The sequence below is a fragment of the Prinia subflava genome, chromosome 2 (assembly GCF_021018805.1).
Source record: "Prinia subflava isolate CZ2003 ecotype Zambia chromosome 2, Cam_Psub_1.2, whole genome shotgun sequence".
In the NCBI taxonomy this organism is placed as follows: Eukaryota; Metazoa; Chordata; class Aves; order Passeriformes; family Cisticolidae; genus Prinia; species Prinia subflava.
The window spans coordinates 80,815,256-80,839,893 of NC_086248.1; the positions used below are offsets into that span (position 1 = coordinate 80,815,256).

The following is a 24,638-nucleotide window of genomic DNA, read 5'->3' on the forward strand; positions in this document are numbered from 1 at the left end:
AGGCATTAACTAGTTCATGTGCATAAATCACTATGCTGTGCATTCCATTTTTAATTTTATTTGATCAAACATGTGTTAATCAGATAATATCAAGTTTATTGATTTATATTTTGGCCCCAGATAGACAATCTTGTACTCTTTAGAAGATTGGTATTATTTTGTCAGAGGCACAGATCCCAGTAGTATCAAATATTTTTTGTTTGGGTTTTATTCCCCGTATTTGAGATGGCTCTGTAAATGAACAGAGAAAAACTTGAACCAATTAATTATGAATCAATGCAATGCAGATGTTTTTTGTCAGTTCTAGATATTGATTGACTATTTTAAAAGTCAAATTGTGGTTAGGGATCTATTACAGGTTTAAATCACTATGATGATGTTTTTATTTTTTTAGCATTATGCAATGGCTTGCTCCCCAGTTAATCTCTTTGTAGTCTCAAGAACTTGAAATTTGCTATAAAGACACTGGTTTGTGTCTGTCAGCATCACTGTGCCCCTTAAACTGTGCTTCAAAGTAAAATACACAAGTACTCTTAGTATTGGCTTGCCATGACCAGGGAATCAATTTCATATAATTAGTGAAAGCTCTTTGGGCTCCACAGTTCCCACTCTGTGGTTTGGTGATGATCGTTGCAGTGTAGGCTGCTTGTAAGCGATCAAGACTTGGCTCCAAGTGGATGTTTGATTGGAAATCTTCAAAACACTTTCTCATTTAAGACAGTTCAGGAAAAAAAGTATTGTGATTTCAGGTAGCTCTCTCCTCCTTTTCTCAATGTCTGTACTTCTCCCTCCCTTTTTTCTCATTATGTTGGATGTGCGAAAGAAGACTCTGGAGTTCTACTCCTGCACCTGCTCCTTTCTACCCTTCTTCATTATGCACCTTCTTTTCAGTTTAATCTCTGATTGAAGTAACACTGAAGTAACAACACATGTTAAAATCATATCAGATTTTTCTCACAAGCATAATATTTCCTAATATTCTTTACTGTTATTTTGTTCTCAGACTGTCTAGCTAGTGACTCATGCTTCTGTGTTCCAAGTGTCTTCTGAGACACTAACATTTCTTAATGCAGATCATCAAGATACAATTGGTATATATCAAATATTATCCAAAATTATCCACTATAATTCTGTTGTTTTCAGGGTGGCAATTAATAACTGTTATTTCCAAGTCTCTGGAGTCATGCCTGCATATTTTTTTTTTTTTAAGCTTATATCTGAGTTAGCAGTGCATATCAAGTTTCATAGACTCGGTGGGAACCCAGAGCAGTGAGTTCTGAGAGTTCTTGAAGTGCATTGTCACCCAGGCTACATCCACATCCCACTAGGAGGTTTTGTTGGTGTGGTACTGAATCCATGAAGTTGCCTTTTCCATTCCTATAATTCATACTGGTTAAAAGGCAGGAGTATTTTATTTCTTGGATTTTCTTTCTGTATTTTTTTTCATACCTCCTCTTCCAAGAAATCCTTATTTAAAAAAAAAAATGTGTCTCATGGACTGTTTTACTTAGCTCGTGAAAACATGAAGAAATAGCCTGCAAGAACAGCAGAACAGGAATTGTAGAGGCTTCCACTGGTTTAAAAGTTAGGGCTGAAGTGAACAGACACCGTAAAAGATAAGGCAGTTGCTGCCGATTTTGATTAATTTTGGTAGTTTTAAAATATAAGTTTTTGCATCAGCTTTTTAAGATTTTGATAAAGATTTTAATCTGTATTTTTGATTACTTTAAGAAAAAGCTCATTAAGGAACAATTACCTGGACTGTGCAAACAAGAAGGCATTTCAGTGTATCTTCTGGGCAATTTGGTGTTTTGCTGTAGGTTGTTTAACCAGACTATATTCAAATCTTTTCATAACATTGTGTGGCATACTAATCTTGGTGCAGCCTTTTTTCATGCTACATAAATTCTTGAGCTGCTTATCATCTTTTACCTTCATGTAACAGATTACTAAGGGCAGTCTTGTCCTTCTCCCATCTAACTAATTATTGTTGTCACATTCTTGTCTGAAGTTCCCACATTTTTCACTCCTCTCTTGGGTCTTACTGAAACATGGCAAGTTTTTATCTTTAGTTTTCAGGCTCTCTTAGGTTTTACCTCAGCTGTGAAATCTCTCCTTCAGGACTGGCACAGTAACCAACATCTCATGTAGAGGGTTGATCTTCGTGAGCTCCATGTTGAGTTGTCCAAGACAGTCTGACCTATGAGTGTCTCACAAAGCTGTCATTTATTTTTTAGAATTTAATTCTCCTTTCTGTGTTCCACAGTAAACAGCCTCCCACGCATCCCAGGAAAAGTAGTTCCATAGAACAAGGGTGGGGGGAAGGGGGAACAAATCCTTATGTTCCCAGCAATGAGACTTTTATCTACCATGATAACAAGTATTTCTCACCATTTCCTTTTGATCCTCATTAGTGTGTCTCTATGCTTTGAGGTTTTGGCTGTAGATTTTAGAGTTTTGGTTTTGGAACTGTGTGGTCTTGGGTTTTTGCTAGGACTGTTGAAGAGATTCTTTCCTACAAAAATCATTAAGGCATTTTGGAACTAAAGTTTTGTTTTTCTTCTGGAGAGAGAATGAGTCTCATTTCTGTATTGTAACAGAAGGGCTTCCCTGAGGTATGGAAGTAGGCAGTAGGCATGGAAAAATAGCTTGTCAGGCATCCCTTAGCTGATGGGTGTAAATGATCAGGAATTGCAAACTCACTGGTGAGGTCACCTGGAACATACAAAACAATTTACAAGCAGAGTAAAGCTTCTAACAAATGAGAGTGAAGGAAGGTGTAGCATGTGAAAAAAGCTTTCACATGATTAATGCTTTAAAGAAAAAAGTTATGCGTTGTGGCGCTGGTTACTAGGACAGGAGAAGAAATTGTATCCTAAGAGGTTTATATGATAGAAGCTGGCAATACCATGAGCATATATTTGAAGGCGAGTTTTATTGTCTCCTTTTATTGCAAGACCTCTAAATTACTTTTTGTTGCTGGCTGATTTAATTATATAATAAGTTTTGTTGGCATTGTTGTCAGCTCCATGTAACAACTCTTTATTTGTGACCAATTTAAATATGAAGTACATCTAAGAGCACAAAGGATTCTGAAGGTACAACTGAATCTCATCAAAATTAAGTTGTAATGAGGACATAAAAGCTAACTTACTTTTTTGTTTACTGTTATTTATGCATTGCTGAAGTTGCTTAAACTTTCCTTCAGCATTCCTACAAGATATATTTTGCCTAATTCTGTATGAAGTAAAAAAAAATTCTGAATATTTTTAATTTGAGAAAAAGGTCAAGATCAGACATGCCATTTTAACATAGAGACCTTCTGATAACTAATTAACTGAATTAACTAATAATTCACCTTCATGATACCAGTTCAGTCAAGAATGCTGCTTGTTGGAGGAATACAGCTTAAATCAGGGAATCAGTTACATAAGAGGAAGAAGGTTTCATATGTGGAAAAATAGTAGACAACTCTATTTATTTATGTAATTTTTAAAAAGCTCAGCAATTCTTTGTAAATTTTACCTGAGTTCAGTTTAGTGACATGTTTCAGGCAGGAGATTCCAACAGAACAATGAACCTGTGGCATTGTGTGCCACTAATCTATATAATACACAAAATATAAAGACAGTAGGATTTCCAAAAGAAGAGAGTATAAAAATATTTTGGTGTGTAAGAGATTTTATCATCTGCTAAATGCAGCATATACTCTTTCATTTGTTTTTGTAGGTAGCTAGCTCCCCCTTTCTTTTCTCTGTCTGGTTTGGAACAGTCAGATTTCATGCTGTTATATTATTTATTTGATACAGATCTATCTGGCCCAATTATCTGAAATAATTTAAAAACATTAAGGAATAAATCTCCAGAACACTGTAAGGAGGAAAATATTATTTTTTTATCCACAGAAGTTCTGGATTTTCAGATACATCCCTTAAAGAACTAACTCCCAAGTCACGTTCTAACGTTGTTTAAATGACATTAACTTTTTCTCCAGAGCATTTGATTATTAGTACTGAAGAACAGGTGACAAGTGCAATGGTGGTTGGAGAATATTAAGGGGCATATTCCTGCTAATTGATATTCACTTAAGTTATTTCCTTAGCATCCCTGATTGAGGGGTGCTGGACACATGAACTAGGTGCTTGGTTCAACCCACCAGAGTATTTGCAACTAGACAGAGAAGCTTTTCCTCTGATGGGAAAGAAAGAGAGGAGGAGTTTTGTAAACAGTAGGCTTTTATGAATTTGGTAGGTTCTAAATCACCTATATGAAGTATTGCAGGTTTCTACATTACAGAAACGGGTGATTGTAATATAGAAAATCAAAAGTAGAAAGACTTGTCTAATTTACCTGTTTTCAAATGTGAATTTTGTTGTATTTTTATTTTAGTATCTACTGTAGGTCTAGTATTGTCTACACTGAGAAACAAGTCAGTGCATGTGAGAGATCATATATGCATACAAAATGTTACCTCTGTGTGACTCCAGCCATTAGGTGGTTAAACTGCTGTACAAAGAAGTGTGGCATCAAATAGAAATTCACTCACAACTGGGTGCATGCTGGACTAATCTTGTATCTTAATGAAATAAAATGAATTTTTAAATGAACCAGCAATAAAAGACGAGGTTGGTCAACAAAATACTTTTGTAGCCATGATGGCAGTGGAGCAATGGATGCCTCTGTGGTAATTAGAATTTAAAAATAAGGGCAGGCTGCAGTGGAGAGAGAGAGCATACTCTGTATGAAGAGCTGTATGGAATACAAGCACACTGGAAAGGTAAACTGATTAGGTTTTTACATTAAAAAAAAAACCCAATAAAATATTAACATAAAGTTGGAAAACTGACTTCGTGCTACAACACAATTAATTTTTAGAATGCTCTGGAATTATCAAGGCCACAAGTTTCAAGACAACCTTCAAAGAAAGACATGAAGAGGTATCTAGAAGGTTTCCTCCTGCTCTGCTGCAGGAGGATTTTCCCCTGCTGTTGTGGTCAGACTTTTCTTCCCCCCTCTTGGCACCATTTTTCTTTGGTGGTGTGGTTCTCCTGACAGGTATGACAATGAAGAGAAGTTCAGGGCAGTAATGTGTGGCTTACCCCCCTTTCCCAGGATGTGGCAATGAATAAGACATTAGCAGGGTTTGTTCACTTAATGATCAGCCATTAGCAATTGGCTTCTAATGCCTCTGGTTGAGCTTAGTCAGCACTCCCTGACAGAATGACAAATTTTTACAATAAAAATCAAGAACGTCTCTGCAAACAATTACTCTTTCTCTATTTGTATTCTGGTCTGTTCCATGAGGGGAGATGGGTGTTCTGGGCATAGCTCCTGTAGCTGGATGTATAAGGCCATAGGAATCTCCTGGCAAGTACCAACTAAACTGGGTAAAAATTTGGTGCATGAAATACAAGGTGCTGTATGTAAGGGGCAATAAATATATCTTCATATATATATATATATATATATAAACATATACACACATATATAGAAAATGGTAGTTCAGCTCTAAATTATAAGATAAAAATGCGAGTTGCTTGCAAGGTGATTCAGCACACTTGACATTTTTCATCCACATCTTTGAGTGTTTCCTTAAAATACCATTTGTTAAAAATAATTCTGCAGGTTATTTGCAGAGAAGCTGGAGACAGAGGTATTTGAGGCAAGGCAATGCTGGGGGAGATGGGGATGAGAGTGGTGGGGTCAAAGTCCCATTGAATCGACTACTTGTGTTGCACATGGGCAGGTCTGTGCCACTACTGAGCAACAAGAGCCTGCAGGGAAGTGTGGTCATTAGCATTTTAATGTGGCCATGATTCATTATTAAAAATATTTCCATTCAAATGAGAAAAGTGCTTTGTTTTTACAGCCTGAAAAGTAAAGCCTTATATTCTTTCTAGTTTGGGTTGTTTTCAAATTATGCACTGAACTTATTGTAGATAACTCTCTTGGTGGTGATGTTTCTTTCATCCAGGCCTTTTTATTAATTGTGTGAATATTTATTGATTGCTGTTGTACCTCTTCTTTTTTTGCTTCTCCACTACTGAAACTATTTCCCAGTTTGGTGAAATTCTAATGCATTTGAATGCTCAGATCAATACAGCAATTTGTTTTCTTGCTTTTATGTTAATGTTGGTATTATTAAAGTATGGCAATGCTCATTTTTATATATTTTAATGTTTTTATACTTTTAGTGTAGAACTTTTAAGTATATCTAGAGTGTTTTCTTTTAAGTAACTCTTTACTTGAAATTTGAACTTTTTACGAAGTAACTGTTCTTGCTTATATTTGTGTAGGGGAAAATGCAGCGTTGCACTTCTGAATGAGACAGAATCTGTGCTGTCATACCTGGAGAAAGAGGTAATTGTGATTTCTATTCAACTAAATATTGGAATAAGTTTATTTTTCTTTCAGTATTTTTAACAAATGGGCAAACAATACTTTGAAAATTGTATCTTGGATGATAGGTTAGAAAAATGTTGTTAAACACTAGTTTAAACAATATTATTGGATAAAAATTTAACTGACAAAATTAAACCTTAAATGTTAGGTTTATTATGACTCTGTGTTTAGAAAATAATTGATTTGAAGTAATTAATATGACATCTTACAGATAAAAATATAGAGATGTTTTTCTGTAGTGGGTACTGAAGAGAGAATTCATATAGTGCTTTTTTTTCTCCTTATTTTTTTCCTTTTTTTTTCCCTTTTATTGTATGGAAAGTTTCTCCTCACCTTCCTCTGGAAGATACTTAGGATGCTTAGCTTTACCAGAGAAGAAGAAAATCCTCCAAGACTTTAAAGATTGCAAAATGCCATCAAAATAAACATATTTTTCTTTGGAATGTCTTAATATAACATCAGGAGGGCAGTGTTTTCTAACTGAAATTAGCATATTTTTATTTTTAAATTTCTACACAAAACCACTGATAATCAGTAAAAATATTTTTGAAAGCAGGACTTGGCCTATACTTTTGTGATTATACCACATTTGCCAGTACTATTTTCGTGCCTGAAAAGGGTTTACACAGACAATGTTTTTTTTTTTTTTTTTTGAGATTAATTTATAATGGAAAGTTAGTATGGTAGAGACACTTAATGAGTGCAAACATTAAATTCAGAAAGCAGTTAACATCAACCCTCTTCAAATCCATTGTTATGTTTTTGTGTACGAATCTTTTCATTATTGCTCTGTTCTGAAATAAGTCCTAACAATGAGAGAAGTCTTGATTAGCCTCTTAAAAGCACTCATTAAACATCTGTATTATATAAAATAAAGATTTATGTACCAAATCTGTGTTCTGTAAAGTATGAAAATTTCCAAATGGAAGGTGTTACAAGTTTGCAAACCTAATTTTAAAAATTATTATGCTGTTGCAAATATGTCCTCTTTTTTTAGGATACTTTCTTTTATTCCTTGGTGTATGATCCATCACTGAAAACGCTTTTAGCAGACAAGGGAGAAATCAGAGTGGGGCCTAGATATCAAGCAGATGTGCCAGACATGCTTGTGGAAGGTAATACTTTGTAAAATAATAACATTGTAGTAAAATAAGTGAAAAAGGTATTTCTTTTTTCCCTTTTAAGGCAAACAATGCATAGAGAATTCAGGTCTTTGTGTCTTATTTCAAAATACTGTCTTTCTTTAAAGCATCTTGTCTGATTTGTGACAGGATTGAAACAACTATATCTATCTAGTCTTGGCATAGCTTTAAAATCACTGATATTTTAAAAATTTTATTTATAATCTAGCACAACTACCTATGCCTTAGTCTTTTGCTACATAGAACTATTATTTTAAACAAAATCTCAAGTAAAATATTTATTTAATGTTTGGATCACATTTAAGAAGCCTGAGTAGCTGTGTCTTGTTATGTTTACAACTGTATTTGTTAATTAAATTTTAGAAAAAAGTTTCTTCGTAAGTATCTAGCTGTAGATACTATTTTCAAGAATCATGGTATTTATTCTTTAAAAAGAAAGGATTGTGTGAGAAGAACATCATTTGCAGTAAGTCCAAGGAGTTCTGAATGCCCCAAATATATATATTTGTAACCTTAAATGTTGTGTGTTCTCTTCATCATGACCTACTATTTTTTTTGCTGCTGTGCTTTTTCTGTTGCACAAAATCCCCCCCTTATTTCTAATTTCTACAGTGCTTATTTAATAAATGTATAAAACAAGAATAATTTGATTTCTTCCAAGTGGCAAATTATTTTACAATGAATGCTATTTAATAGATCACCTGCATCATTATTCTGACTTTTCTTTTAATGACCAGAAATAGACTACAGGAACTCATTTCAAATTTGTTTATAAAGTGTACAGACTTGTTTCAGAACAGGTTTATGACTAGATTATATCCACTGGTACTCTTGCTGTAAAATGTACCTGCCATAGGGAAAAAATAGTCCTGGAGATGTTCATATGCTCAGGAGGAAAGCCAGAGGGCTAATGTGGAAATGGCTGTCTCAGCGTGTGTGAGAGGCAACTGGCAAGTACTGATCTCATTCCCAAGTACCTGGTTGAACTTTGGGTTTCTAGCATAAGCTAGGGTTGTCTGCCAGGCAGGAGGTCTTTTCCTACTGAATTCTTCTTACTTAAATTACTAAAGAAAGAGGCTAATTATGAAATAGTGAATATTACATATAAAGGAAATTTTTTCCTGTTCAAAATTTACTTATTTGATTTTTTTTCTAAAGTTAAAATCCATATTAATTTAAACTAAAGTGACCAAGTTCTTCTGGAGCTTTAACGTTTTGAGATAAATCCTTGGTTTAAGTTAAAATGAGTAGATAATCTCTCTTGTACATCACGAAGATAGGATTTCACTGTTTTACTGCCTTCTTTTTCTCACTCTCCACTAACCCCAAAATGCAATAAGTGATGCAGTCTTCTTGCTGCCTTTAGCAGGAAATAATAATCCATCAGAACTGAGAAGCACGAAGCTGCCCACAAACCAAGGATCTGTTGGTACATGGAGCACTTGAGTAGTTCAGTTGGATTAATCTGCACTTATTTCAAGTGGCTGGTGGAAAAAAGAGTTTGGTTTTAGGAGGATAAAAATATCTGAGTTATGGTAGTTTCGACTGATTTTTTTTTTCTAAATGTTTCCATAGCCCTCTGACCTCCAAGGAAAAACAAAAGATGATTCAGCTGTTACTGTGTCTTTATGTAAGCAGATAGCCTGGAAGTTAATCCATTCACTGTCAAACCTTTTCTTTCATGAAAACAAATCTAAACAATGTTTAAAATTAATAGATTACAAAAGTTATATTTGGAAACTATGGGATTCTGTGAAGACTTATTTTATTTATGTACATTTTTCAGCCTGTAGCGTTAAAAGTGGTTAGTGATCTGTATCTCCATTATTATGCTCTCCAAATTATTATGCTCTATTATGTAACCCTTTAAAAGTGTAGAGCCGTCACCTGAAATTGAAAGGGAAACTTTAGGCAACATCTTGTCAGTTCAGACAAGTCAGAGTTTATATCCTCAAATGATAGCATTATTAAATGATATAAAATTAAAATAAAATGCCTTCCTGAATTTGTTCATGCATAAAATTTGTTCTATAATCTAAAGGAAGAATATCTTTTTGAAGGTGGTTGATAGGCATATTTTATATTTACAGAAAATCTCCAAAACAAAGAAACAAACAAACAAAGAAAAAAAGACAAATCAAATATTCACACACCATCAGTTGTTTTATTTTCAAAGTTACTGGTATATAAATCCAATTCAAATTACTAAAGACGGTTAAGATTAGCTTTCAGAAGGCCAGTCACAACATGCCTGAAAAGTAAAAAGATATTCTACAAGCATGGAATTAATTTGTTGTAAATATACTGATGAATTCTAGTAGATTAAAACTTCAAATTGCTTGCATTTTCTCCACACTGTGATAACTTACATTCTATCTGAAAAGACTATGGTGGTTTTGTTTTGGTTTTTTTTTTTTTTTGTGTGTGTTTATAGGACAACTATGTGTGCTTTTTGTGGGAATAGTTTTTTTTTTCCTTGCATTGGTGTTGCCATTTTTGCATCCTTGAGTAAAACACTCTGCAAACCCTGGTGATTAGGTCAAACTTTGGACAGTGCAGCATACCTGCTTCTCCCTGCCACAGGCGTGTGTTGGAGAAATTTATATTGCTCTTTAATTTTTGAAACGAAAAGAACATCTATTTTTAAAAGACTAAAAGGTTTATTAAAGTCAAGATAAAGACTTCCAGACTCAACCGTTTTCTGGTTTTCCACTTTAGGATACATTGAATCATAAATCTTTTACACAAATGCAGTAAACAAATATAAACGAAGTTTAAATTTGGTTGAAAATGCATAATCCTTGTAAATCCATGCCACATTTCTTTGTAACGGTGTAGCTAAATCGCTTAGATCACACATTTAGTGAAGACTGTAACTTTGGAGAAAGACCAGAGCAGATTTCCTTCCGCAGTCTCTTCTGACTTTTGTTGTCACCATCCTTGGGAGCAAAAGTTGTCAGATTTGAATGATCTTATGGTTGTGTGAAGTCTTTCATCCCAGTGCCAAGTGTTACAGTCTGTCTACACTCTAGCTTGAAGATTTTTAGAATTTTTAGTTGCTTTAAATATGCTGGAAGAGAAGAGACTGTTCTACAGCACTGACTCAAATTCTGGCTAGCAGGATGCTGAAGAATGTCCTTTCTTTGTTTTAACAACACATTCTCCAGTGGCTTATTCTGTGGATGTAGCAGCTTGTTTTCACACCTGTTTCCAGCATGGGGTAACATTCTTCTCTCTGTAAAGCCAGAGTAAAAAGGTTTATCTCTGAGAATCAAGAGCATGAATTTGGGCAAGGAGTATCTTGTTTCTGTGGAGCATCCCTACTCCACAGTACAGGGGCAAGGTGTCTGATTCTCTGCATATGATGGCCAGAAGCTGCTGTGTGGTGCTCTCACCTACAGTATTTGATCAACAGCTTGTAAAATCTGTGACTAGTAACTTCAATAAACAAAGCTAAAACCCCTAAACAAGCTAGAACAAAAACCTCTACCAGTGTTGGTTTAGGCAAGTCATTATTATTATTGTTACTTGGTTACAAGGCATACTTTTATAAATTGTTCTCAATATGATCAAATTGTTGTCACCTTAACTAACAGATTTTCTTCAGTCATGTTTTGTGTACAGGGAGATTGCACCCAGGCAAACTAGTTTAGATTCTTGGTAGACTTTTATATAACATTGATTCTTACTTGTCTCACAGCTTTAAAATCCAAATGTTTTTCAATTCTGGCATTTCAACCAGTGTATCTCATGCAGTGGAAAAACTGATGCAGTAACAGGTTGTTTTATGTGATTGGCTAAAAAAGCAGAGAATAAGAAAGAGAAAAGTGCTAGCATGGCATTAGGGATATAGTTTGTGTAGTAGGATAATGCTTAAGAATGGGAGAAACTGGATTTTTTTTTTGCTCTGTAGGGGTTCATCTAATGCATTGTTTTTCCTGTCACATGCTTGTGCTGCTCTTTCTGCCTCATGCATACCACCATAGACCTAACTGCAGCTGTCACACAATTTAAATGCATTTGCACAAAATAAAATGCGTGACAGCTTAGCTAAACAAATACAATTGAAGCCCTGTTGCAAATAGGGAAGCCAATTGTTTACAGTAATCTCATTGGCCAAACCAGTAATTTCTTAAGTAATGCTTTCATTCATTAATGGTGTTGTCAATCAAGTGGAAAGGCTGCATCCAAGTCAAAAAAGGTCAATAATTGTTCTTCTGTCTGTCAAACCTCTATTAAAACTTCTGAGGCAAAGGATACTTTCTAAACAAATCTAACAAAAAATTTTATCGTGACTGCATCCTGGGCATGATATGTAAGTCCAGTGAAACTTTCTGCAGTGATTCTCTGGCAAAAAATATCCCGACCAAACAATTGTATTTCTAAGAAAATTATTACAATTTGAAATAACAATTTCCTATGATTTTTTAAAAGTAATTTATCAAAATAAAATTTCTGATGTTGCATTTGATTTTGTGTACCAGGATCTGGTAGAACAGTGTGGTGCTAGGCAATGTAAGATGTTTAAGTGTTGAAATCAGCATTTTCAAAAGAACATCCCAGCAGTGTAGGAAGGACCATGCAAACCATCGGCTATTTATCCCTGCAGGAGATATTGTCACTTGGGTTTTCTTAGTTTTCTTAAAATTTGTTTAAAGCCTGTTAGAAATCCAAAAGGCTGTCACCTTGAGCTTCCGTATGAACCTCTATGGTCCTTTTTCAGCACTTCAGGATTTTTCTTTATGAAAAGCCTGTTGCCCACTGTGTCTTGGTTGCAGTTTTGACTAATTTGGCTAGCACAGCTGTGAGCCTTGACTGTGCTTAGTTGCCCACATTTTTTCTTTAGCTCACATTCCCTCCTTCACACCCCAGATATAACAACTTGGTTTGAGCTCATGTATCTCGATTAGCAGCTGTTGTATTCCTGAGATCCTGTAGACATCTGGAGAGGGTTCTTGTCCTAACTCAAGTAGCTTGTTACTGTTCATAGTGTATAATTGTTCTCTAATGTCTCCTTTACATCCATCATTTTCAGGTGTATCTTCTAGGTCTCTCATGATGCTTGTAAATTTCTACACTTCTGTCCAGTCATCATAAATGCAGAAAATTAATTTGATTTCTCTTCCAACAATTGATTTGAATTTCTCGTATTTGCTTCCTTTTTCAATAGATCACATTGTCAAGTTCTTGGACTTTTTGGTATAGACCTTTTGATTCTATTGGTGGTCTGAGCAGACTTTAGTCATGTGAATGCCCTCTGAAATTTGGACAATGCTGTAGCAAAGCGGAGGATAAAAGAAAAGTGACAAGAAAAAAATTAGCCCCACATCTACTAATGTGCTTCAATGACAAGGACAGTTTTCTCCCTCTGTGATTTGAGATGTCCCTAATTTTTTTTTTTTTTTTTTTTTTTGCACCGGGCATAGAGGGCCAGGGGAGGATGGCTGCAGGAAGGGTTAGCGCTCATTTGGGAAGTGAGTTTTCAGTTCCCCTGTGGAAGTATAGGGAAGGAGACAGGCAGCAAGGCATTGACAAGTATGATGTGGAATGATTCGGTTTGAAGGTTTATCTGGAGAACTGGCTGCTGTTCCTGGCTGAGTGCCTCGCCAGCAGTGCCAGGCTGTTGGCAGGTTGCTGTTTCAATAGCCTGGAGGGGCTCAGAGTCACAGGCTGATGGCCCCCTCCCGGGCAGTGCTGCTTATCTCTCGCATCTGGCTTTGAAAGGAGGCCCTGGGGAAGTCTTTACGGAGCTGAAAGCAACACAAAGAGTGTGGAACGGGCAAGGAAGAGGAGTACCCCCTGCTAAGACATACAGAGGGGGAATTAGTCTCTGAAATGGAGGAAGAAGCAGCCTGGAGGAAAGATGTTCTGTTCAGAGCTTTTTTTTTTCCTTCTAGTAATTAAAAATGTAAACTAAAAGCTGGAGTCCCTCTTAAACATGATTGGGAGTAAAGAGGCAGATGAGAAACTCATTTACAATCTGTTTGAATTTTTAATATTATGAAAGTTCAGGATCGCGTAGACTTGGTGTTTTGTGGTTTTATAAATGCTTCCTTTATAACAAAATCTTTTGTCTTTTATCTAATTGATGAAAAATATACCTTAGAATAGTGAAACTCACCTGTAATGTCATGAGGAGGGATCTGTTCTGTTACTTCATGGTACATAATTCTCCCATGTGTTATAAGGACCACTGCTGAATTTGAAAGTCACCCATACAGCCAGAGACCTGCAGCAGTCATTTGAATGATTCATCTGATTCTCTTGTCAAAAGTCTGTGTGATGGATTATTTCTGTTAGTGTTGATGTAGCTGCAATGGTTTAATTCTATTGTGAGGTGATAATAATCAGTCCTTTTTAAAACCCGTTGATAGGAAATATTTTTAGAAGGTTCTGTATTCAAATATTTCAATTAAAAATTGGACAGCCAGATAATCTGAAGACAGATACTGTGTGTCTGTGAGAAATATCTGACAGGATAAACAAATATTGTGTCTTTGTGTCCTATTGATTTCCAGAAAATATGGTCTGTAATTTGTGCTAAGTGATCACTTTTTTGACAATTGCTGGATATGAACTGGACACATTAATACATTAAGCAGTTCTTAGAAAATAAAATTCAGAAAATATTGCTTTTTTTCCTGGGTTCAGTGTTTCACAAATATTATCTGTCTAACCTTATATATTTAATTTGCTTTAAATAACCATGAGGTCTGATAATTTTGAGGCCATGTTAGTGTTTCCTTTGTGAGTGAAACAAAGTGCCATTACAAGAATAAATAAGTGGAATTAGAGTAAACCCAGTTACTGAGGGATGATCAAAGGAAGAGTTGCTTTTCTTGTGCACCCACAGAAGGTGACAACAGCAGCACCTTTAGACGCTGCGATCAGCAGTGTGTGGGGGAAAGGTTTTCCTGGAAAAAGCTGTCAACCATAAAGTTATTTTTGGACAGTGGTGAGGAACCAGTGTGTCTACTTGCTTGCATACCCCTCTTGTTCTACATACAGCAATTTGGGAGTTCACAGTCAGTCTCTAAAACCAGGTTTCTTGGCAATTCAAGATGACCTTATGGGATCCAGAGAGCAGAAAGCAAAGCTCAAGGTCTGAAATAAAAAATACCTTTGGGGCAAGTACAGAAGGAGATGGTTATGCCAAATTCAGATTTGCTTTTAGATGCCTAGGAACCTTGTAGAAATTGATTTCACCAAGTTCAGTGTGAAATGCATTGAATTTTTATATTTGACAGAAAATCTGGTAAATCAGCAGCAAAATAAATGAAAACATCAAATATTGGTTAGAATCTTGGTTCAGCTACAAGATGATGGGTTTCTATTTATTTCAATGCATTTTTCAAAAGGAATGCATGGAACAAAAGATATAACGAACAGATTTAGGAGTTCCTATTTGTGGAAGCTGAAATAGAACACCAGACATAACAGGTCTGATGGTGCTAACCCAGTAAGACTCACCTTTAGGGTCAGAATAGAAAGGTGTTGCCAAAACTTGATTCATCTTAGTTGGAAATCTGTATCTAAAATAGATCAGATGAATCTCAACAAATAATAAAATTCCTGGTTAAATATGCTCAAATATATTTTGTTCTCCAATGGGGTTTCTGTTGATTGCACTTTTGTCTTTGAGATAACATGAATTTTTTTCTATAATATCTATAGTAGTAGAAGCTGTTTCTTGAGGGTTAGCCAATTTAAACATGGTAGTTTCTTGTCAGATTTGAAGATTTTTTTTTTTGTTATTAAGCTCATACAGTAAATTTTGCATAATTAACTGTCTAACGCTTGATTATCACAAACAGAAAAATTCACTTTACAATGTTGTTCATGTCAAATTTTAATAGGATTATAATATCCTTTACATGACTTTTGCCAATCTTGCTTCTAGAGAGCTGATTTACCTATTTTCATGCTGGGCAATTAAAAGCATGTTTATAGGATTTTATCAGTTTTACTAGAAATTAAACAAAACACATGTAAATGGCCTCTTGAGGCCTATTTTCAGGAAAGACTTTGCTTCTGCCTAATCGTGCTTTTTCAAGGAAAATCTGTAGTTAAGGGCTGTGGCCACATGTACTACAGAAGCTCTATTAGGTATTCGAACCTTTGCATTATAAACCATAGTGTTTTATGAAGTTTTTTCAGTGATGTTATGTAAAAATACTTATTGCCTTCTGGTCCAATTTGTTGAGGTATTAAATGCATGTATAATTTTTATCAAACAGACCAAATGTGTGGTCATGGAAATTTCTGAGCTTCAGTTCTCAGGACATTCACAACTTCTATGTTGACAGTTGAGGGTAAGACAGAGGAGTTGGAAATTGTGCTGTTTATCAATTAGATTTTATAAAAGTTGTTCACCAGTTGAGTTATGTGGGATGTCCTGCTTGGGGATATTTGGAGAAGGTTTTTTCTGTTATTATTTGGTTTCTTGTTTGTTGGTTGCCCTGAATTGTAAAAGCATCTGCCTTTCTCAAGTTTGCTTTATGCTTGAGGCCAGTCAATTTTTTGGTCTTTGTAAAAGAAGAGCCATGACACCCTGCTGACTTTAGCTGCTTGAGGAGACATTGGCTCCTGTTATCAGTGTTCTGTTTGCAATGAACCTGCTGCTTTTCTGCAGCTTGAAGGCAATGGTTGAAGTGGCCCTCTGGTTGCAGTGCAGCATGAATGGGCTGTGCTGCGTTGTTGGTGTGGCAGGTTGTGCACGACTGCTGTCAGAAAGATTTTGTTGCTAATAATAGCTGTAGAGCCTTGGCTGCGATTGTTCAAAAGCTAAATGAGTTGTCAGGTAGTCAGTCTTATGAAGGGTACAGTGATTTATTGTGTGCTGTGTATGTGCTTATTATCCCTGTGAACACTCCAATCACTTTTCAAGCAGCAACATCTTAGTGTTTAATTGACTTTGCTGGTATTTTCTACCTCAGTAACTTCACCTAAAAGGACCCATTGTAAGTTCAGATTTTTGTTTCTTTGCTGTTTTTCTGCAAATCTGATTTTTCTTCTAAGTTTATTCTGTAGAAGATGAAAAACAAATAGCAGATGCAGATGAAATGTTGTTTTTTACATTTGAATAAGTCAAAGTACATTTCAGCCTAAGCCAAAAGTTCTGCTCTAAATTATTTTGTTTACATTTATTCACACAAAAAGGTCTTCTATTTAGAATAAGTAACAGGGAATTGGCATATTTTTAGCATTAGGGCTTTTTGAAACAACGGAACCCAAAACTGCAGGACCACAGATTTAATTTTAATTTAGTCAGGGTTTGGTTTTGGTGTGGGGTTTTTGTTGGGGTTTTTTTGTGGTTTTGTTTTGTGGGGCTTGTTTTTTGGGTTTTTTTCATGTTTTTTTTTTGAGAATGTGACGTTTGTGCATTGTAGTATTCCTTTTTCAAAAGCAAGTATTTGAAATACTAACAATATTCATATGTAGTACTGTTATTTTACTTAGAATCATCTTCACCCTGCTTTCCTGAAAACTCTATTACCCCATGCGTTGTTATTTAAGGAACTTCAGCAAAACTGAAAACAGTTCTTCAGGGTCTTGAGAAAGAGGCAGCTTCATTTGTTCCTTCCCTCCATCACTGGGCATTTCCAGAAGTCAGCCATCCTTGATGCAGCACTATGTAGAAGTTGGTTGTTAATGTGTGGTTGCAGTTCAGTTTATTCTGAGCTTGAGTGTAATTCTTTCTGTTAATTTCTAGCAATTTAGAGCATGATGAATTAAAGCTCTGAGCGCTTTGTGAGCGCTTGTCCTTTGATCATCAGTGATTATAAGTACTGGAAAGCTGAACACTGAGAGAACTTTAAGGTCATAGGAGGCAGTTCTATTTCAGAAGGGATTTTTCAAGTGCAGGATGATTAAATGTTTTTTATAAACTCAGGCTCTAGAGGATAAGTGGCGATTGGACTGTGCATGTTTTATTGGCTTTAAAAATGCCCAATAGCAGTTTAAAAGCTTGTAGACATGTAACAGACCTTTATCACAGGTCTTTCATTTATAGTCTTATATATGTAGCCTGGTTTTCATTTCTAGTCCTTAAACAGGTCTTACATTCATAAATTTTTACCATGACATTTGTGTAAACATGTAACTCCTTATCTGAATAATTGAAACATGAATATACCTCTGTCAGGCAAGCTAAGGCAGAAGGGAGGTAGTTTGGAAATTGAAAGGTAAACAAATAATTTTTCTTTCGCCTACACTTTTCATCTAAGCTTTCTCATGTTATTTTGATCAGAGAAGTTATTTGCACATAACTCCATTATATTTTTTGAAGAATTAGGTGTCATTTTTGAACTTCTGATTTTTTTTTTTCATCTGTACTGATGAGAATTGCAAATGATAAAAAAATAAAAATGAGTAATGAGAATTTTATGCAGGATGAATATGCTGACTGTTTTAGTGAGGAACTAATGTACTTTTCAGCCAAGGAGAAAGCTCAGATTTTACATTAGACAGACAGGCTTAATGTCTGGAACTTTGTTCATATACAGTACAAGAAAATTCAATGTGGTTCTATTTTTCTACTCTGCAAGATAGAGAAAATGTTTGCAGACTGTCTAAATAGCAGCATGAGAATGTGGTTCATGAACTGAAACTTCATTTTCACTGATTAGTTGCCTCTTTTTACTGTGATGACATTCAAACAGCACGTGAAACTATGTTCAGAAAACCATTTGGGATCACCTGCAGGTAGTATACTCCCAAAGAATTCTGGCAATAACCTGTTAAATGCTTTATGTGCTAAATCCATATTTCAGTGAAAGAAATTTCATTGTGTTGCACGCTGCACTCATCTAGGGGAGGATAAGAACCAAGTACCTCTCTTACACATCCTTGCAGTGTTAGCTAAGAGGTATTCCTGTTCCACAAATACAAAACTAAAACAGAGATGAAGACACTGAACTGACTTCTTATCTATGTGCTAAGCATGAAGAACATGAGCCTTTACAAATGCCTTCACGTTTATCTGCTTGGATGTCTGGTGAGCCTGAGGACTTGACACACACATCAAAACTGGCTGATTTCAGGAGGTTGTATGACTAAATGAATTTGCTTACTAGGAGGAGCTCTGTGGTTGAAACTCTTGATCTGGTGTCCAGTTCTGTCCATGGATAGATCTACTGCCTCACTGTGACCCCACAGCTACAGATTTTCTGTCCTGGGGAATTAAGGGTCCAGCAGCTGGCACCTCTGTGTTGCATGTCCTGAAAGCTGGATTCATTCAGAAAACTGAGCACTGCACATATTTAGTTTGCATGTTTGGCTTGAATTGACAGTTGAATTACTTTTTGGAGAAGGAGAATAGAAAGGTTTTTGAAAAGTAGTGCAAATTGTGCAAAATATGAAAATAAGACTTTATATATCAGAAGAGTCTTTAAAATCAGATACCTCATCAACTGTTGTTTTTAAAAGTTGAATTTGTATTGTTTCATTGGCAACCATTTTTAAAATAAAACCTAACTTATTGATTCATATTTCAGTTTCTTAATAGTATATTGCAATATTGTAGTGCATTTATTAAGTTACAAGAATTTCACTCTAAAAAGCTGCTTATACTATATATTGAAAGTTATTTTCTTTTAATTGGATACAAGAAGAACATAGAATCATGCTGAATCTGATGGACTAGTTATCTTTGTGGTATTTTTCTGCAAGAAGTAAAATCTAAAAGACTAAGTAGATCTTTAATTTCTTGTACCTCATCTTGAATTTGGTTTACTTTTGCTTTGTAAACTTTTTCCTTCTATTTTTTTGGAGGGGCACATTATGCTTTCATTGCTCTCAAGTGACTGAAATACAAAACTTTAAAACTTTTTTTTAAAGAAAAATCTTACTTTTTTCTTTAAGACAGCCATGAGAAATGAGGAATTGAATGATTGACGTAGAGTAAACCAGATGTATTTCTGGCCATCTACTAATGTTTTCCAATAAAATTAGTCATCAGGATTAGACTGGCTATAATAAAATTATAAGCAGTGATTAAAGTAAGTGGAATATACTGTACATTATATCACTTATTCAAAAAAATTGCCTAGCACTTCGCAGAAGCTATAATTAATATGCTGCTGGTGGTAAGGGAAGGTGACACATTCAAAACTGACCTTTTCAGATGCACTGAAAATGGTGAAAGTAAAACTCCCCCATTCCTTTGTGGGCTGGGTTTTGCAATACAACAAATTAATACTATGACAACTTTATCGTCTGTTCAGTTTGAGTGTCTTATACTTCAGTGTCAAATTCAACAATGTGGAAGATAAGTGCTGATGTGCTAACAGAGAAATTGCATCTTAAAGTGATTTGCTATGTTAGAAATCCTATAGGATGTGATACAGGCATGATCAGCTAAGGACTGACAGCTCAAAACAGAGGATGACAATCCTTATTTTCAAAGATCTGTTTATCTTACATGATCCTCCTATACTGATACTTTCAGCACAGGCAAAGGAAGTTTCCAAAATACTTATTCCTGAAATGAACTTTTCTAAGGTTTCTGCAGCAGTGCTTGACTGCCTCCATGGTTTGGTCTGTTTAGACTTTCCCTCTTTAAGTGATTATATCCTGCCATGTAAGCAGAAAATTGGGAATTAAGTAGCTTTTGAAGTGCAGCTTGGCAGACTCCCCCTGCTTTCTGGAAAACTGTCTACCATTGTTGCAGTGATATTTAACATTGCAATTATTATGTGTTTAGATTATTTTGGTTTAGATATTCCATTGCTTGTATCCTATTTATGTCTGCTGCCATTACAAAATACTGCTTGGCAATATTTCAGACTCACCTTTATCAAGAGTTTTAATAGACTTTATAGTAACAATTGTTTAATTACCTCTAATTGAAGTAAGAATTCTAGTATTGCAGATTTTTTATTCCTTTTGTAAACTCTATTCAGAAGAGTGACATATTTTGATTAAATACTGGTGCTGTGGTTGTATAATGTTTTCTCTTTGTGAGAAGAATAATCTACCTGAGTAATGCTTGATCTCTAGACTGTGATATTCTGAAATGGTTAACTAACATTAAAGGTATTTAAAAACTATATATTAACAGATTGAAATGAAGTGCTCAGAGAATATTTATAAAATGTAGAACATCACCCACAATGTGTCTGTCACAGATGGAAGAAATGAATGTATTGACAGGTGTGCAATCGATAGAATAAGTTTATAGACCTTTCCAAGATGCCAGAAATTAAGTTTGTCTTCAGTAGTGGAAATGAATTAGCTTGAACAGAAGCTGAAGTCCCATTAGACAGTCAATGCTTTATTGCCTGTGTATTGGAAGAAAGTAATTTACTGTGTTTTTCTGAGAATGTGACTGTGAAATTTGTTCCTGAAACATTAGCCAGACAGCATGGTGCAGTTCTAACTTGTGTGTTTGTTACAAATAAATATATCCCACATTTTAATTTCTTTCCAGAATTGATGTGCTAGGGAACTCACCATGTATGATGTGATTTCAGAAGAGGCAGTGCTTGGTTTGCAGTCTGCTTCTTAAGTGTGCAGGTTATTTCGTGTCCTGATGATCCTGTGTGTGTTTAGACTGGCTGTTTTCATTAAGTCATAAGAAATAGCACAGACTGAAGTGGTCTTCTGTGTGACCAGAGAGCTACCTACACAGCCTGGATTTTCAAAGGGAGTGGAATGGCTGTATCTGACAACAGGTTTTCATTTTTGTAGTCGCTTGTAAAAGTCACAGACAAGTACTGGCAAACAGATAAACATTAGTGCTTTTCACATGTCCATTGAGGGAAGAACACACTCCTGTTCTAAAACAGAAGGGAAAGACAATGATTCTGACTCTGCTGTTGTCATCTCTCAAATGTGTTGGCTACATTCCACAGGTAAATCTGCTCGTACTGGTAGCATATGTGGTGCTTCCTCCATCAGCCTCTGAAATGTTTCTTATTTTACAGGAGAAGGCATTGGTGTAGTAGGCAAGACAAGATCAAGTCTTTGTTATGAATGTGAATCCTTGTACCAAATTCATACTTCACTGTTCTTCATGCAGTACAAATGCCATACTCTTGTAATAAAGAATATAAGGCAAAATAAGTTTTGGAAACCACCCCCATTGTTTCAGCTATGTATGTGTACACAAATTGTTCTGTTCACATAAATGAAGTTGGGAAATGATGATGTAGTGTGTAGTAACTTTCTTGTGGTGCAGCCTTGTATATTAGTTTATAAGAGGATAGAACTAGTGAATGCATACAGGAATTTTAATAATATGATTTATATTAACAATACAGATAATGTAGCAGCTGAAAAGGTGAAAAATGCTTAAATACAGTAGACAGCAGTTTTGCATAATGATTTTTCTCTTCAGGGCGTAGAATACAAATTGGATGGAATTTAATTGCTAAAGCTGGTTAAGTGTAAAATTAATTTTAGTATGGCTTAAATGAAACAGTAACTTTGATATACTAGACAAGCATTTCAAAGAAGCCACTGGTTACTTAGGTTATGGTTTCAACTTTATAATAACATTTTATTAAGGTTCATTGATATTACACCTTCAAAGAATGTCTCCTTAAATTGAAATGCTGATGTTAAGGGAAGGTATTTATTTTGGTGACACTGCATTATGGAATTGAACTGGATAACTGCTGATGATTGTCAAGTACTCTGTGTGTGTGTATGTGTATATGTTTAAAAATGTACAATATCTCTTTTAAACATAGTGCAAGAACTACACAGAGGAATACATTGTGAGTAATAAGTGTTTTGTCCCATCTACCTTTTGACAGGAGAATTAGATGACAGAGAACAGGCAAAGCTGGAAGTAAAAGTATGGGATCCAGATAGCCCCCTTACTGACCGTCAGATTGACCAGTTTTTAGTTGTAGCACGGTAAGATTAAAATCCTCTCATAAAAAATCCTTTTCCTTTTTCTACTGACTATTTTTTCCCCTATATCATGTTACTCATCCTGTTTGCCATTTTGTGAGCTCTTCTCTTTCTCACAGCTAGCTAAAAGAGAAAATCAGACCATGACCCTTTGTATATTTATTGAAGCTACAGATGCAGTAGAGAGAAAAAGAGTGAGTTTTGGAATGTTGCTACACTCCCTTATTTCAGGTTGTAGTAGAATTTGATACTTTGAATGTAGATGTCAATTTGCTTTCCCCTCAGAGTAAATTATTTCAGTGCTAATAATAACTCATTCTTGTATTTTACAGTACTTGGAATTCCATGGCATAAAATAGAAGTTAAGAGTAGAAATAAAGAAAATGTTAACAAATAAAATGGGTGCAGAAGTTGCCACGTATGCATGTAAGCTGAATAATATACAGTGCAATTATTTTGGATGAATATTGAAATAAAGTTTTCAAGTCATATATTTCATTAGTGAAAAAATCAAGTCAGTTCAATTTTATACATTACCATGATAAAGCAGATTTATGAAGACATCAAAGTGCTTTGAATTAATAAATGCCTTTAGAAATTATTTCTCTACTTAAAAAACCCTTCAAAATTTTGTGGGCTTCTTACTGAAGGGCAATTCTACATTCATAGGATACAGCAGGTTTTGACTTTGCTCTAATTCATGCTTACAAAAGTACTGTTCTAATGATAACAGAGAACACATTTCACATATGGGTTTTATCCTCAGGTCTTTTTAGGCAAATAATCCTTTTACATGGTTTCTAGTTTTTGAAAAAAAAAGCATTGCAAACATTTCAACATTTCTTTTCAGGAAGGAAAAAAGAAAAAAATTGCTCTATATTTTTCAGCTTATGTGTATGGTGATATGGCATGGTGGTTTACTCATTTACAGTTCAGGTGCTGATCCACTTAGGTTTTTTCCTTACTCTCCCACTTGGAATATTGTATCCTTTCTATAAAGTACTAAAACTTTTTTTCCCTTTTTTTTTTTTTTTTTTTTAACCTGCCTTGTTGAATTTTTGAGCAAGACTGACGGGTTTAGGTGTCAGCAGGTGTTCATAAAGTCACAGGGTCTGTTAAATGTTCCATAGAAACCAGGGATCTGAGCTACTTTTTCACCAATATAATACCTGGAGATGTATGGCCAGATTACTGTGGTGTGTCGTAAAGAAACATCTCCATGAAGACTGAATTTTGGAAGAGTTCATTCATTGCTTTAAAATTCCTCTTCTCACGATTTCTCAGCTACTCTGGGGAGCTTAAGTAGTATTCTGTGGAGGCAAAAATGTTTCCAGAGGAGTGTAGCTGTAAGCAGCCTGCTGGGAAGTAACAGAGAATAATTAAATACATCAAGAAGAATATGCTTCTCTCCTCCTGTTATTTAAGACATCCTTTGCAATGCTGTGCCCTGACCAAGACTGCATTTTTTTTTTAAAGTTGATACATTTCTGTAAAGATGGTTTCTGTTCTAGTGGATCATGGCTGATTAATTGTAACTATCCAAGGTCCTGTGGTACTTGGATGGCCACCTGTAATCAGGTGTTACTCAGGTGCAGCTTTTGGATGTTCTGGCACAGAACTCTGTTCATCTTTGCAAGTTGCTTTTCAACTGACAGAAATGGGTTCCAAGCTCCCATATATTCAGATTCACAAGATGCTCTAAGTGGCTTCTGAGACAGATTTTTATGAACTTGGGGAAAAATAATTCTGTGTTGATTTGGTGGCAGCTTTCAATTCAGTGTGTTGTGGGTTACAGGATTTACACTGACCCTTTTAAAAAGCTGCTTGAGCAACAGTGGAGAGCTGGTATTGTGATGTGGGGAGCAGTGCCTTACAGACAGCTCTGCTGCAGCCTGACTGTGGTTCACTAGGCATTGGCTGTGCCTGCTGGATTTCCAGCTGGAATGATCTTTACTCTGGTTATGTTTAGTTCTGCAAATTTGAAAACATGACAGGAAGAATTTTTTCTTAAATACCTTCCCTGGTGTGATTTTCCTTAAGTATGTGTATGCTATTGTGTTTGACATTTTAAAAGCATTTGCAAGTGATCGTTTTTAGATGCTGTGTTGAAGGAATTGAATATTTCTTCTCATTCTTTTCCCAGTCTGATCTGGTTGAAAGGAGAGTTGCTTTTGTCCTTTAATAGTTTAGCTTTTTCAATCACACAGGCAGCTTTGTTGTTTTTTTAGAAAGTGT

At 35.3% G+C, this 24,638-nt stretch overlaps 1 protein-coding gene across 1 annotated transcript in view; it reads left to right on the top strand.

Annotated features, from left to right (window-relative positions):
• MTA3 (metastasis associated 1 family member 3) overlaps window positions 1-24,638 on the top strand; it is an 82,043-nt gene that overhangs the window by 30,006 nt on the left and 27,399 nt on the right. Inside the window, exons 5-7 of the mRNA XM_063390774.1 lie at window positions 6,297-6,360; window positions 7,400-7,517; window positions 22,304-22,406. Coding sequence (XP_063246844.1) covers window positions 6,297-6,360; window positions 7,400-7,517; window positions 22,304-22,406 — 285 coding nt within the window. The remainder of the gene's footprint in view (window positions 1-6,296; window positions 6,361-7,399; window positions 7,518-22,303; window positions 22,407-24,638) is intronic.